The sequence below is a fragment of the Patella vulgata genome, chromosome 3 (genome assembly GCF_932274485.2).
Source record: "Patella vulgata chromosome 3, xgPatVulg1.2, whole genome shotgun sequence".
Classification (NCBI taxonomy): Eukaryota; Metazoa; Mollusca; class Gastropoda; family Patellidae; genus Patella; species Patella vulgata.
In genome coordinates, this window is record NC_065881.2 from 26,935,723 (window position 1) to 26,950,763 (window position 15,041).

Here is a 15,041-nt window from a genome sequence, read left to right on the forward strand (position 1 = left end):
AAATTTATACACAGTGTTTAAGGTCTTGAGACGAAGAAGCCTATTGATTTTCAGCGATTTCCGATAATTACTGCCAGAGTTATGGCCCTTTATCACTTCAAAAAATCTTGTGGACGCTCTAGAGGCCAAAGTTAATATCCGATTGATCTTAAATTTATACACATTTTTTAAGGTCATGAGACGAAGAAGCCTATTGATTTTCAGCGATTTCCGATTATTACTGCCAAAGTTATGGCCCTTGATCACTTCAAAAAATCTTGTGGACACTCTACAGACCAAAGTTAATATCTGATTGGCTTTAAATTCATACACAGTGTTTAAGGTCATGAGACAAAGAAGTCTATTGATTTTCAGCGATTTCCGCCAAAGTTATGGCCCTTAATCACTTTGAAAAATCTTGTGGACTCTCTAGAGGTCAAAGTTAATATCAGATTGACTTTAAATTTATACCCAGTGTTTAAGGTCATGAGACGAAGAAGCCTTTTGATTTTCAGCAATTTCCGATAATTACTGCCAGAGTTATGGCCCTTGATCACTTTGAAAAATCTTGTGGCTGCTCTAGAGGCCAAAGTTAATATCCGATTGACTTTAAATTTATAATCAGATTTTAGTGTATTATAAATGTTTCATTACCGAAAATTAAAAATATGCGACAACTCTTCTTGACTGCCCGGACGATTTAACTGCTGTGGGCGTATGTTTCGTTGCCTGGCAACCTATCTTATGATTTGCTGTTCAAAAATTCATCATCCTTCTACTAGATCATGGGATTATATTGCCGAATTAATAAAATGTTGAAAAATAGTCTAGAGAGATTAATTACATTTACCAAGAACAGCTCTTTTGGCATTTACAGTAAATATAGCTTTTCAATATTTTAACGGTGTAATTGTGAGCTCAGTTTTCGTGATTAGATACTTATTAGACAGATATATAGATAGATAGATAGATAATGGATAGATAGATAGATGATTAGATAGATAGTAGATAGTAAAGTATAGCAATATATTTTAATTTGAAATACTTATTGATAATAAGTATTTGTAGTTTTGATAATGGAACATTTTTTAAACGTGAATGGTTTGATGAAGGTATATAATGCGTTTATATTTATTTGTTTATTTCTATTTCTATTATGGCTCTTCTTAATGGAACTGGAACTCGCATTAATTTGGTTTCCAGTGCCATGTTAAACTTTTCAGTGTGTAAAAAAAGCGGTTTATGTTTCGTCATTTTTGTTGAAAATCGTTATTTTTTTCTTGATCTTAATACTATAGATCATTGCCTTTTCAGTCAGCATTCCAAAAACATGCTTAAACCTGCAGTGGGTGAGATATAGATAGAATAAAATGACATACCTAAATTGAGCTATTTTGGTACCTTGCAGCACTAAGTCCCTATACCAAAAACCACTCAATGAAAGTCCATCAAACTTTCAGAATGTATACTCACTAACCATATCTGCTACCCTATAAAGTTTTATTAATCTGATGATTTTTTTTTAGCTTTTTTCGGTCTTAAAATTTCAAACTTTTTTCTACACTCTAAAAATAGTTCGATTGATCTAAAATTGTGGCAGTGGGGTTTGGAGGGGTTACCCATCATACATAAAAAAAATAGTGAAAATCGGTCACCCACCATGTGCCGGTCCCTGCATGGTTTTCTCGCAAATGCATTCTTAAATATAATGATAAAATTTCTTTTTTAAATCAAAAAATTACATTTACATTTCATCAGAAACATACAACGAAAAACAAATCTCGAACCTACTACGATAACAATAAGACTAATAAGAGTTGCCTTTCTTGCTTTGATCTTCTATTTATTTCGTTTTTTTTTTTTATTCAGAAAGTTTAGGGAGATGATTAATCATCTATATATATAAAAAGAAAGAAAGAACAATAAAAATGTGTTGTTTTATTCAAAATACAGGTTGTTTTGGATAATTAAAAGTTGTTTTGGGTAAATCTATGGACCCCTTCCGTACCACAGTTGCTAGATATAGGCTAGAGTTTTTATACGCCAACATTTTAATGTGGATGTATATTGTCGTCGTCTCTTTTTTGTCCTTTTTTAATGAAACTTAAAATATATGTTTATATATGCCAAAGATCTCAGTCCATTGCAATATTCGGTCATTTCAGACCATAACTTCCTGGATTATGCCCCCTGATTTGCACAAAAAATCACCTTTTTTATAGCTTGTGCAAAATGTAGGCATAGATTTCTATGACTGTACAATATAAAAACATTCATATTTTCATTAAGCTTCGTCATTTCTCATGAAATTATCATAAAATAAAAAATATAAAAAATATAAAATTTCACTATTTCTCATAAAATGAGACAAAAATATTTTCAAAATATAAACTTAAAGTTATAAACGAAATAACTACTCCCAACCCTATAATAGATTTCTATACTAATAAATCTGGATGTTAATAAGAAAATCATCCAGGCATTTTATGACCCCCAGCTTGGTGCTCTCTTTAATTTTCTATTTGACAGTGCTCAGTCAATGTTGTGTGGGTATATGAACATAGGAGAAGATGACTGCGGCCATTAATACCACCAGTGGGACTTTCTTAACCACATAACACTGGCTGAACACAACTTCATGGACCAGAGATAAGTTATTTATCGTCAGTGCGATTTTTAAAAAAAACAAAACACGTTTATAGCTTGTGGACGCTCTTAAGTTATTGACTTTAATTTTTAAAGACCACATAAGATGGCCAAAAATTTTTTTCGCTACGTGCAGCCAATATTTACTATATCCACTTTACGGCAAGCTCACGCAATCTGATTAAAATTAATTCGGCTATTAACGTTTGAGTATTCGACACGCCAAAACACTTTTCAATTTTTCAATTACGACCTTAATCCGGTTGATTGGCTGTTGACGTCACAGGCACTACACATAGTATATACATTATCTATACACAATATATCACTACCTGGACAGTATATCTCTGATATACACATCACGGTCCAATTAACACGTGACTGGCCTAATCATAATCACCGAATTATCGTCTTGCACTGTTATAGATTAGACATTTTGTGATTGGAGTATTTTCAAGTGAATTTAAAATGCTTTATCATGCCGTAGATCAATTTAAGCGTCCTTTGTTCAAAAAGGCCATGTGACATGAAGACGACCAAAGCAATTAGCCCATTTACCGGTAATTTGGATAATACTTGATTTCCCAAACTATCTCTATATAAGCACAGAAATACAAATAGTGCCAGTCATTTGTCGTTATATTCATTATTGGCTATATATAATTATAATTTCTATACACAAACAACTTATATCGTAACTCCATTTGAAATTCACGGCGAATATTTAATTGTTCAATGACTATGCATAACAATAGATCGCCCTCATTTCTGGGAATCTTATTACCGTGTACGGTGCCATGCATACTACGGCTGTAGTAACTGACGTTAAATTTTGGAGCGACAATTGCATGGGATTCATGGACATGAATATCAAATACACGTGATCATCATGACTGAAGTTCCTGATGCCGTTTAAAGAGCTATTAAAGTGTGAATGTAATTGTTAAATACTTTTTTTTTATAAAGAAGTTAAACGATGTTAGACAATAACCAAATCTTATCACAAACGTTTATCTATCAAATAATTTATATTCAGATTTCGTATCAAGTCCATTAAATGTTGTCTAAACGCCAATCAACAAATAATACAAGGCTACTTTATTACAAAAACCTCGGTGAACAAATCTAATTGATTATTGGGTAAAAAATAATTATAAACAACTGATGAGTAATGTACGATTCAACGATTAGTTGTGTTGTGGAGAAATGTTTGCAGCAAAGTTCCCCCGTAACTTGTGTCGTTCGTTTGTGGAGTTTTAACACTTTCTACCTAGAGTGATATCTTTGATCTGGCGGGCTGATAATAACCTAATCAGCATTCTTAATCCAACATCTAAGTGTAAATTAATTTATAACCCCATGTGTGTGCAATGCTAATCTACATCAATATGTAAATTAATTTATGGCTCCATGTCTGCAACTTTAGTCGGATTGATTAATGATAGATATTAACGAAACTACAATGTACACTTGCCATATTATTATTATTACACACTGGGATAGTTAGATGACTGTTCTCAATCTCTTAATTCTAACGTATAATATTGAGATATTTTTTCGTATTTCATTTTTGCGGTCTATTTCAGAGTAATGAAGGCCAAATCCACATGCAGAAAGAAAGACGCCGTACGATGGCTACAGGAAAACGAGATACGGATCGTCATTAACAAATCACGTTTCAGTCATGTTTGACTTTAATGGTAGAGTGGCTCTTATCAAAAAGTCACTTTAAAACACAGTTTTAAAATTGCTGTCGTGAGAAGAGAGGGCTTAACATTATAAAACAAATTATAAATAGAATCGTAAATTAAAATTAATTACAAAACAAATTATTCCGCAGTCAATTGTTTTATTTAATAAGGGGATTAAGGAGTCAGTCAAGCATTAATGAATACATGCCAGCTGTATATAGGTAATTAAGGAATATGCATTCGGTCACTGTGACGTCACTGGCATCTGAGGAGATTAAGAGTGTTTTCGATAATTGGCAAAGTCGTTTTTATGGGAGGTCTATTTTTGCGACTTTGAGTGAAGATAGCTGAATTAATTTCGATCAGATTGGTGTGAACTTGCCGTAAATTGGATATAGTAACCATTTAAATTTATACACAGTGTTTAAGGTGATGAGACGAAGAAGCCTATTGATTTTCAATGGTTTCTGATAATTACTGCCAGAGTAGAAGCTCTAGAGGGTAAAGTTAATATATGATTGACTATAAATTTATACACACTGGTTAAGGTCACTTATTCCTTCTATCCTAAGGAACATCCCTATTGTTTCTGGTGAATGCCCAACCCCCAGGGGTAGAGCCACGCCCATTTTATTTTTGTGTGTCTGTGTGTCACTTACAGTTCGCAATTCTTAATCGATCGTCTTGAAAACTTTTTTATACTTATTCTTTATACACTAAGGCTTACCTCTATTATTTATGATGCATGCCCAACACCCTGGGACAGAGCCACACCCAATGTTTTGTGTTTCGCCTACAGGCCGCATTTCTTAACAGATCGTTTTGAAGCTTTGCATACCTATTCCTTATACCCTAAGGATGACCCCTATAGTTTTTTTGGTGATTGCCTAACCACCAGGGGCAGAGCCATACCCATTATTTCTTTGTGTCTCTGTGTGTTGCCTACAGTCCATGATTCTTAATGGATTGTCTTTGAACTTGGGATATGTCTTCCTTATAGCCTTAGGACAACAATTGCATGTTCCAACCCCCAGGGGCAGAGCCACGCCCAATTTTTGTGTTTATCGTTTACCGGTCGCAATTCTGAATGGATCATCTTGGTACTTAGCATATGTATTCCTTATAGCCTAAGGGTGTCAACTATTGATTTTGGTGAATGCCCCGACCCTCAGGAGCAGAGACACGCACAATGGATTATCTTGGAACTTGGTATACTTATTCCTTATACCCTAAGGATGGCAACTATTGATGTTGGTGCACGACCCCCTGTCCACCCCCACCCCCACCCTTTTTGGTGGTGCCACTGCCACACCCACTTTTTGTTGATATTTTGTCAGTAAATGAAATATACAGGTTGCAAGTATTGACAGATTTGGATCCAATTCGGAATGATCCAGAATAGGGTTGCACCTATACATGTATATACTAAACACAAAAAAAAACGTCAGTACGATTTCAGTATCAGAGAGGCACTTTAATCAAATCATTCTAGAAAACGACTTACTAAATGGATCAAAGCAATTTTTTGTGAACAGTATGTTGCCATATTAATGATTAATTCATCACAATTCCAAGACATTACGAGAAGGTTTAGAGTCTGTACACAGTCTATACATCAGTATCTGGTGTGTCCACCGCGAGAGTCAATAATAATAGCAACACAGCGTCTGTACATGGAGTGGACCAGTCGATTGATGAACACCATTGGCACCTGGAACCACACTCTCAGAAAAGCCTGGCGCAATCCATCGGCTGTGTTTGGTCTCTGAATTTCATCCCAATGATGTTCAATCCGGTTTAAGTCCGGACTAAGTGCTGGCCAGTGCATAATGTTGACACCGTTCTGCTGTAGAAAGTCCTGAGTAACTCTGGCGGTGTGGGCACGGGCATTGTCATGCTGTATCGGTACTGATGGGTCTTCCTAGTGTTTCCACTGTCTGCCGTGCTGTCTCAGATCATGGTGGTCTTGTCGCCTTGTAGTAACACTTGGTCTACCAGTTCGGGGGCGATCATCTGTGGTGTTGGTGGCCCGAAAGCGTTGCTGAATCCTGTAGATGGTCCGAACACTGACCTGGAAGTGATTGGCAACAGCTTGGGCAGTGTGGCCAGTGTAGAGTCTTCCAAGCGCCTGGTTCCGCTGAGCTGTCATGAGTCGTGGCATGCTGCTGACGTTATAGGATGAATGATTCAACCAGGTATGGGGATGCATTTTATAGGGCTGGTCCCGGTGAGCAGCACGTGCAGCATGAGTTACATGAAAATCATGGAGAACACATTACCATCTCAGAAGTCAGGTTGCCTTTTTGAGAACATTCCTGGGTTCAATTCTGTGTTTGGGAAAGAGCCTTATTGCTCAGGTAAAGTTGGAGATGTGATCACAAATATACAATAAAAACATTTGGCAAGTTTTATGCAATGCGTCTTTTCAGAGTAACATGTCATACCAACCTGACGTTTCTTTTGCTGCTTAGTATAATATATTGGTCCATGTCCAACCCCCAGGGGCAGAGCCACGCCCAATTTTTGTGGTATTTGTCTTCAGGCTGAAATTCTAAATGGATCATTTTGGAATTTGGCATATTTATTCCTTATACTGTAAGGATACCAACTATTTATTTTGGTGCATGTTCCGACCCCCAGGGGTTTTGTACCACACCCACTTTTTTGTTAGTTTTTATCAGTAAATACTCTACAGGTTGCAATAATTAACAGATTTTGTTCAAATTGAGCATATCAATCACTTCAATAACAGGGTGGTACCTATTTATATTGTTCCATATTTTTGCCCTCTAGATCGGTAATTTCTTGATTAGGCCAGGACCCTGTTTCACAAAAACTTAAATCTCCTTAAAATCGTCTTAAACTAAAATTCCATCCTAACATAAGACAGATGTGTTTCACAAAACGATTTTAAGCATATTAGGTAAAATCCACTAAAATAATATTGTAAGTTAAAATTGTATCTTAACTTACAATAGTGGCATTTCACAAAACTATTTTAGGGACAATTTTAACTAAAATCTATTGTAACTTAGGACAGCTGTCACCTTCTAACTTAAAATCATGACATTAACAAACATTAATTAGAGATACGTTGTGAGATCTATTGCGACATATAGCAGATATAATTGGAATATAGATAATATTGTCAATGGCCCGGGTTATATAATTTAAACATACTATCATTCACAAAAATAATTTTCATTCAATTTCTTTTCATTGCCTGGGAAATATAGCTGCGGCCCACCGGTTTATTTTATTGTAAGTCAATATAAGCAATTAGATGATGCCCCAAATTAAAACCCCAAGAACAAAAAAAACCCTCAAAACCCCCAGTAAACAAAACTCTTTGTTACTATTTTATATATTACCATATGATTCAAGTATAAATTATACTATTTTCAAATAAGTAATAGACCCCAAAAAAAAAAAATCTAAACCCACTTCCATATCTGCGAGAGAGAGAGGGGGGTGAGAGGGAGAGAGTTTTTAATGTCCACTAGACACACACTAGGTCATTTCGGCACTAACACATGGTTCAATTTTATTTGAATAATTCGCTTGTGCGTTGGGATCTTTAGTAGTAGGAGGAACCGGAGAAAACCCACGAGGTTGGACAGGCGACCCTACTCCCTGTCACGTACAACCGGGGAATCGAAACCCCGTCTGTCCTATAATACTAGATACGCCATATGCAAAGTATTAATTATGGTTTTGGGGTTATGATGATTTATATAGGAGCCAAGGGTATTTTATTTTGTGAAAAAATCATTTTAATTTAATAAGATAAATAGGCATTATCCAATAAGGAGTGTGTCATTTTGGCATTTTCAAATTATTATTGAAAGGGTCCATGGGACTGACATTTCAAATCTAGGCATCGGAACATTGGTTATTTCGTGTATTAGTTTAAAATTTATTAAATACTTTTAAAATTCGACAATACTTTAGTCTAGATTAATCATTTGAGTCAGAAATATCACATGTTTGTGACAATTTCTCAATAGTTTCTGTTATCCAAAATACCACAAAACTACGAAATTCAAGCCATTTAGTTTATCGATACGCATTATTTCCATTGAAGTCTGTGAGTATTTCCAATGCCAAGGTCATGAAAGAGACATGCAAGTTCAAGGCCAACCAACTGATGTATTTCAAAACAAATAACACGCAATAAACTTATTTATTTCATCTCTCTACGACTGTCTGACCATGTGCAGGCATTGTTACAACGTATGAAACTCTCCTCATTGGTATTGTAACGGTTAGTTCAACCTGGCAACAGTTGTCAGTTCCGAAGCGTGTATGCTTACACCCTAAGTGCCCTTGCCGGAATTGTGCAATGCGCGAGCGCAAGCAATTTTAACTAAAATCTATTAAAATTGCATTTTAAGTTACAATCGATCTTCGTGAGACGCATAAAATTTAAAATTTCAGTTTGATTTTAGTTAAAATCTATTTTAGTGATTTTAGTTTAAGTTTTTGTGAAACAGGGCCCTGGCCCCCAGTCTGTTCCTGTGCGGTGGGAGGGGGGAGCTGAAGGAATTTTCCCCAAAGATTTCTGAGTTACCCTGCCCTGAGTTCAAAATAAGCAATACGTACATTTCAAATTATGTGATACTTAACTGGCAATATACCTAGTCATGAGGATGAAGCTATGTATGTCGATAGTTATAGCTTGGGCCTAATGTCTGTCCTGGTGTTTAAATTCTGATTACCACATGCATTGTTTAGTCTAATATTTTTAGCAAATATAGGCTCTCCAAGATTATTTAATGTTTGAATAAAAGTCTGTTGGCAAAAATGTCTGGTTATTTATAATTTTATGTAGTAAATATTAGATATGATTTACATTGTAACATACTTATGGGTGAATCTTGGGTTTTGTTTGATTGGTCAATTAGACACTGTCGATTGGACAATAACACCTCTCTGTTTTAGCAAGGCGAATAACTGCGTATAAATATTACAGTGTACTTTTTTCATTTTGTGCTCAACCGTCTTCCTCAACCCAAATCTTTATTGACAAATATCTTCAAGAAATTCTGCTCAAATGGCCATCACACTATTTTCAAACTTTATCCATTATCCAAACACATCTCTGAAATACATAAAACAGTAGAAAATCAGTCATAAATTCATAAAAACGTTTGTGCTCAACCATCTTCCTCTACTCAAATCTTTATTGACAAATATCTTCAAGCAATTAAATCTTGATAACAACAATTGTTGCGAATTTCTCTGTTTATCCAACACACCCTATTTCACTTTAAATTTAGCAATGTACTTTAATTTTAAATTTAGAAATGTCTCTTGCCTTTGCCATCCCCACTCATGCAGGGCAGCTGTTAAATTTGATCATGTTATTGGATATATTTTGAGACTTTTTTGGTTCACTGTTTTAAATTTTACAATTTTATTTATTTAATCAACACTTGGTGTTTTTCAGACAAAGTACCGGTATCTCAAACACATATGTCATCATGTCAAAGACACATCATTGTTTCTGAAGATGAGCTTGAGATGTGTGTCCAAGATTTACATAAGGTAAAACTTTTATACGCCCACATTTTCTTGTGGACATATAGCATTTATGTTCACATTTGCTTGAGGACATTCTACAGGTCACAATGTTTATACGCCCACATTTTCATGTGGATCTATTATGCTGTTGCCCCTGTCCGTCCATGTGTACGTTCACATTTGTTTGTCGACAATCTGCAATCTAAAAATAAGTAAAAAAGACATTTAAATATATCGCCGTGACACCATAATGACAGTTATGTTTGAATTCTGTGAAAATCGGACCAAAACTGCTTGACAGAATGGCCACTCCCTGTACGCAAATAGTACCAGAACTAACGCAGTCATATGGGACGACAATCACTAGTTTATTATACACAAGCACGACGTTTCGATAAGTGTTCTCTTATCGTTATCAAGCACAATGACGTACGTTCATTCGTAGGGTTTTACGATTTTTTTACAAAACATATACACATATAACTATATACCTGCATAAAACAGAAAGGTATAATATATATATATATATATTTATCACCCAATAATACATTCTACAGGAGATATCGCTTGTGTGATATATTTCATAATCTACTGCGATATCTCCTTAGGAGATATCGCTTTACATGAATTTGATTGGTCAGTTGGAAAGGAACTACTTTTTTTTATTTTCAAAGAACAGTACCTTTTTTTTTAATTAAAAATGAACTATTTTTATTCAATTGATCTTGATGGAAACACTGGGTCAATATAAAGGACTTTGTAATGATGTATCACTACGCCGTAATGTTCATTAAAAGTGAATCTACAGCAAAGAATTATATTTATCTATTTGTGCATGTAAGAAGGGATTGGGTGATAAATAAAATCTCCTACTTGTCTTTTTTGATATCAAAAAATATCAACACTCGTTGATATTTTTTGATATCAAAAAAGACTGGTAGGAGATTCTCTATATAATTGAAATTAAAGATGGCAAAGTAAAACTACATTTTTATACTAACGTTTTCGCCGTGATAGCAGCTCTTCAGGCATTTATTAAACAGTAATTCAATTAACAATAGTCTATGACATCACAATGTCATAGTTACATGATAAAATTATTATACAGGCAAGGGTAGTTACTCCGTAGCCTACAGAGTACAAATATTTCAAATAAGAATGTGTTTCTGGTTCTCTTAATTGTCTGTCCCTCTGTCTAGCCGTCATACTCTTTAGGACACAATAACTTTGCTTCTAATTGAGCTAGAATGTTCAAACTTAGATGTTTTTCAGGTGAATGCCTTGGTGGAGTTTGAAGATGAGCATTTTCTGCTTAGGGTAGCAGAGATAAGCAATTTGATTGGTTGATTCTTTGGGACACGATAACTTTAGTTCTAAGTGAGAGTGATGAAACTTGGTGTATAGTTAGATTACATCAATACGGTAACAAAGTTCGATGCTAAGCATTTCTGCTTAGGCAAAGTAGAGACCTCAGTCTGATTGATCAAGACTTTGGAACACCATAACTCTTCTTCAATTGGTAGAATGTTCAAAGTTGGTGTAGGTGTCTTATTACTATGTGAATGCCTTGACAGAGTTCGATCATGCGCATTTTCCACTAAGGCTAAGCAGAGATAAGCAATTTGATTGGTTGAGACTTTGGAACACAATAACTTTAGTTCTTATTGGGTGAGAGCAATGAAACTTGGTGTATAGTTTTATTATATCAATACATTGACCAAAGTCGATGATGAGAATTTTCTGCTTAGGCTAAGTATGTAGCGATTAGCAATTTGATTGTTCAAGACTTTGGAACATAACAACGCTGCTTTATATTGAGGTATAGATGTTCATTAGGTGAATGTCTTAACTGAGTTCAATGATTAATATTTCCAGTTAAAGCTAAGCAGAGCTAAGCAATTTCATTGGTCGATGCTTTGGGCCAAGATAAATTTGATTCCAACTGATGGAGTGTGATGAAACTTAGTGTATAGTTGCACTACCAGGTACTTCAAAACCTGACTTAGTTTGATCGTGAACATTTTATATTTAGACTAAGCATAGATAATGAGTTTGATTACTCTATACTTTTGAAAAAGATAAATGTGCAATTAATTATTTATACTGTCATCTGTTTATTTTGGATTTCAGCGGGGGGACATCAGCCTCAGTGTTGACTTGTAATCTTGTTACATTTGGTGTTTTGGATATTGAAGTTTCATTTACCAAGGAGTGTTTTGGTCAGCAAAGCAGATTGAACAAGTGTGTATAGGAAATCTTTTTCTCTGTTTGAGGTGTGGGTTGGATGGAAAGAAGAAAATATTTTCTAAATTTAAGGTTTTATTTTCAATGTATATTTTAGGGATAAGGGTTATGTTCTTTATTAGTTCAGGTCTGTATGACAAAGGAAGATATTCCTTATATATTCAAGCTGTTCTGGAATTAAAAAGTTACGAACGTGTGTTGGTTGAGAGGTGACATGCCTTCTTGTTTATTTCGAAACCAGTAGTGGAATAGTCCTGCCCATGCATGTTCAGGATAATTATGAGTCAGAATGTATGATAAGTTGTTGTAGGGTAAATATATTTAGTTTAAGGGCTAGATCTGGTATCTTGAGACCTCCCTTTTCTAAGTTTTCAATTTTGTCAAAGGCTTTTTCTTAAAGAGACAATGCTCCCCCTTATAAATTTCTGCTGTTTCATATAGTGCTTTTCTGCTGATGGATTCTATTGAGTTGGGCCAGAGTAAGGAGTAGATTATTTTATTGATGATTTTCGGATGTTGCAGTCTCTAGGAATTATTTTGAGGACGTACCAGAGTTTGCTTTTAGATAATGTCCTAATTACAAACAAGCGTTTCTTTAAAGTGCACATAAGATGGGTCTGGAAACTTTGAGATACGTGTAGCCAATGGTTACTACATCCACTTTACGGCAAGTTCACACCAATCTGATTGAAATTAATTCTGCTATCTTCACTCAAAGTCGCAAAAATAGACCTCCCGTAAAAACGACTTTGCCAATTATCGAGATTGAGAACGGTCATCTAACTATCTTTGTGTATTGATAAAGTGTACTGTCGTTAATATCTATCATTAATCAATCCGACTAAGTTGCAGACATGGGGCCATAAATTAATTTACATATTGAAGTAGATAATGATTAGCGTTGCACACACATGGGATTATAAATTAATTTACAAGTGAAGATGTTGGATTAAGAATGCTGATAAGGTTATTATTAGCCCGCCAGATCAAAGAAATCACTCTAGGTAGAAAGTGTTAAAACTCCACGAACGAACGACACAAGTTACGGGGGAACTTTGCTGCAAACATTTCTCCACACCACAACTAATCGTTGAATCGTACATTACTCATCAGTTGTTTATAATTATTTTTTACCCAATAATCAATTAGATTTGTTCACCGATGTTTTTGTAATAAAATTGCCTCGTATTATTTGTTGATTGGCGTTTAGACAATATTTAATGGACATGATACGAAATCTGAATATAAATTATTCGATAGATAAACGTTTGTGATAAGATTAGGTTATTGTCTAACATCATTTAACTTCTTTATAAAAAAAGTATTTAACAATTACATTCACACTTTAATAGCTCACCAAACAGCATCAGGAACTTCATTCACGATGATCACGTGTATTTGATATTCATGTCCATGAATCCCATGCAATTGTCGCTCCAAAATTTAACGTCAGTTACTACGGCCGTAGTATACATGACACCGTACACGGTAATAAGATTCCCAGCGTTGATTGGCTGAGAAATGAGGGCGATCTATTGTTATGCATAGTCATTGAACAATTAAATATTCGCCGTGAATTTCAAATGGAGTTACGATATAAGTTGTTTGTGTATAGAAATGGTTATTATAATTATATATAGCCAATAATGAATAGTAACGACAAATTACTGGCACTATTTGTATTTCTGTATAGAGATAGTTTGGGAAATCAAATATTATCCAAATTACCGGTAAATGGGCTAATTGCTTGGATCGTCTTCTTCTGTCACGTGACCTTTTAAACAAAGGACGCTTAAATTGATCTACGGCATGATAAAGCATTTTAAATTCACTCGAAAATACTCCTATCACAAAAAGTCTAATCTATAACAGTATAATACGATAATTCGGTGATTATGATTAGGCCAGTCACGTGTTAATTGGACCGTGATGTGTATATCAGAGATATACTGTACAGGTAGTGATAACTGTATAGATAATGTATATGTGCAGTGCCTGTGACGTCACCAGCCAATCGACCGGATTATGGTCGTAATTGAAAAATTGAAAAGCGTTTTTGTGTGTCGGATACTCAAACGTTAATAGCCGAATTAATTTTAATCAGATTGGCGTGAGCTTGCCGTAAAGTGGATATAGTAACTATTGGCTACAGGTAGCGAAAAAAAAAAATTGGCCATCTTATGTGGTCATTAAAGAGAGATTTCTCAAGCATTCTTTCTTTTGATTCAGGAAGTGATCCTAGTAGTGTATCAGTAATCCTCTTCTGATTTTGTATTGTTTGATCAATTCCGAAAAAATTAAAACAATTTTAACCTCATTTTGTGGTTTTAAACTTGTATTTGAGGTAAATCCATTTATGTTTAGTAACTGTTTTATTTGTAATTTCTTGTGAACACTCTACAGGCTACATTTATCATCTGATTGTTTTGAAATTGATATATATACTGGTATGTTGTTTACATTAGTGAGATGAAGAAGCCTAAATAATTTTTGTTAATTTCTTCTGGAGTTATTGCCCTTGTTTCACTTTGTTGCACTTTGTGTGAACGGTGTAACAACAAAAGTTACCACCTGATCTGTATGAAACTTAGTAATTGCATCATTTAAATCAGTGAAACAAAGAAGCCTATTGAATTTTAGTAATTTCCTTTAATTATGTCTTGGAGTTATGGTCCTTGTTCCACTTTGTTAAACCTTGTGAACGCTGTTACAGCAGAAGTTATCCAATCTGTATGAAATTTATATGCATCATTTAAATTAGTGAAGCAAAGTGGCCTATTGAATGTCAGCAATTTCTGTTAATCACTTCTTAAGTTATGGCCCTTGATTTACTTTTTTGAACCTTGTGAACGCTCCACAACAAAATTTATTGTCCGCTCAGTATGAAATTTATATGCATCATTTAAATTAGTGATAGGCTGACCCATGTACTCACAGAAATACAGTCCACTGCTGATA

General features: G+C 34.7%; 1 protein-coding gene across 3 annotated transcripts in view; it reads left to right on the top strand.

Moving 5' to 3' along the window:
* Positions 1-15,041, top strand: part of LOC126816897 (transport and Golgi organization protein 6 homolog) — a 146,182-nt gene that overhangs the window by 49,994 nt on the left and 81,147 nt on the right. For 2 of the 3 annotated variants that reach the window (XM_050543700.2, XM_050543702.2), the window contains exon 7: positions 9,766-9,863. In XM_050543700.2, coding sequence (XP_050399657.1) covers positions 9,766-9,863 — 98 coding nt within the window. Of the gene's footprint in view, positions 1-4,798; positions 4,818-9,765; positions 9,864-15,041 lie in introns of those variants that run through there. The other variant, XM_050543701.2, reaches the window with a different exon arrangement.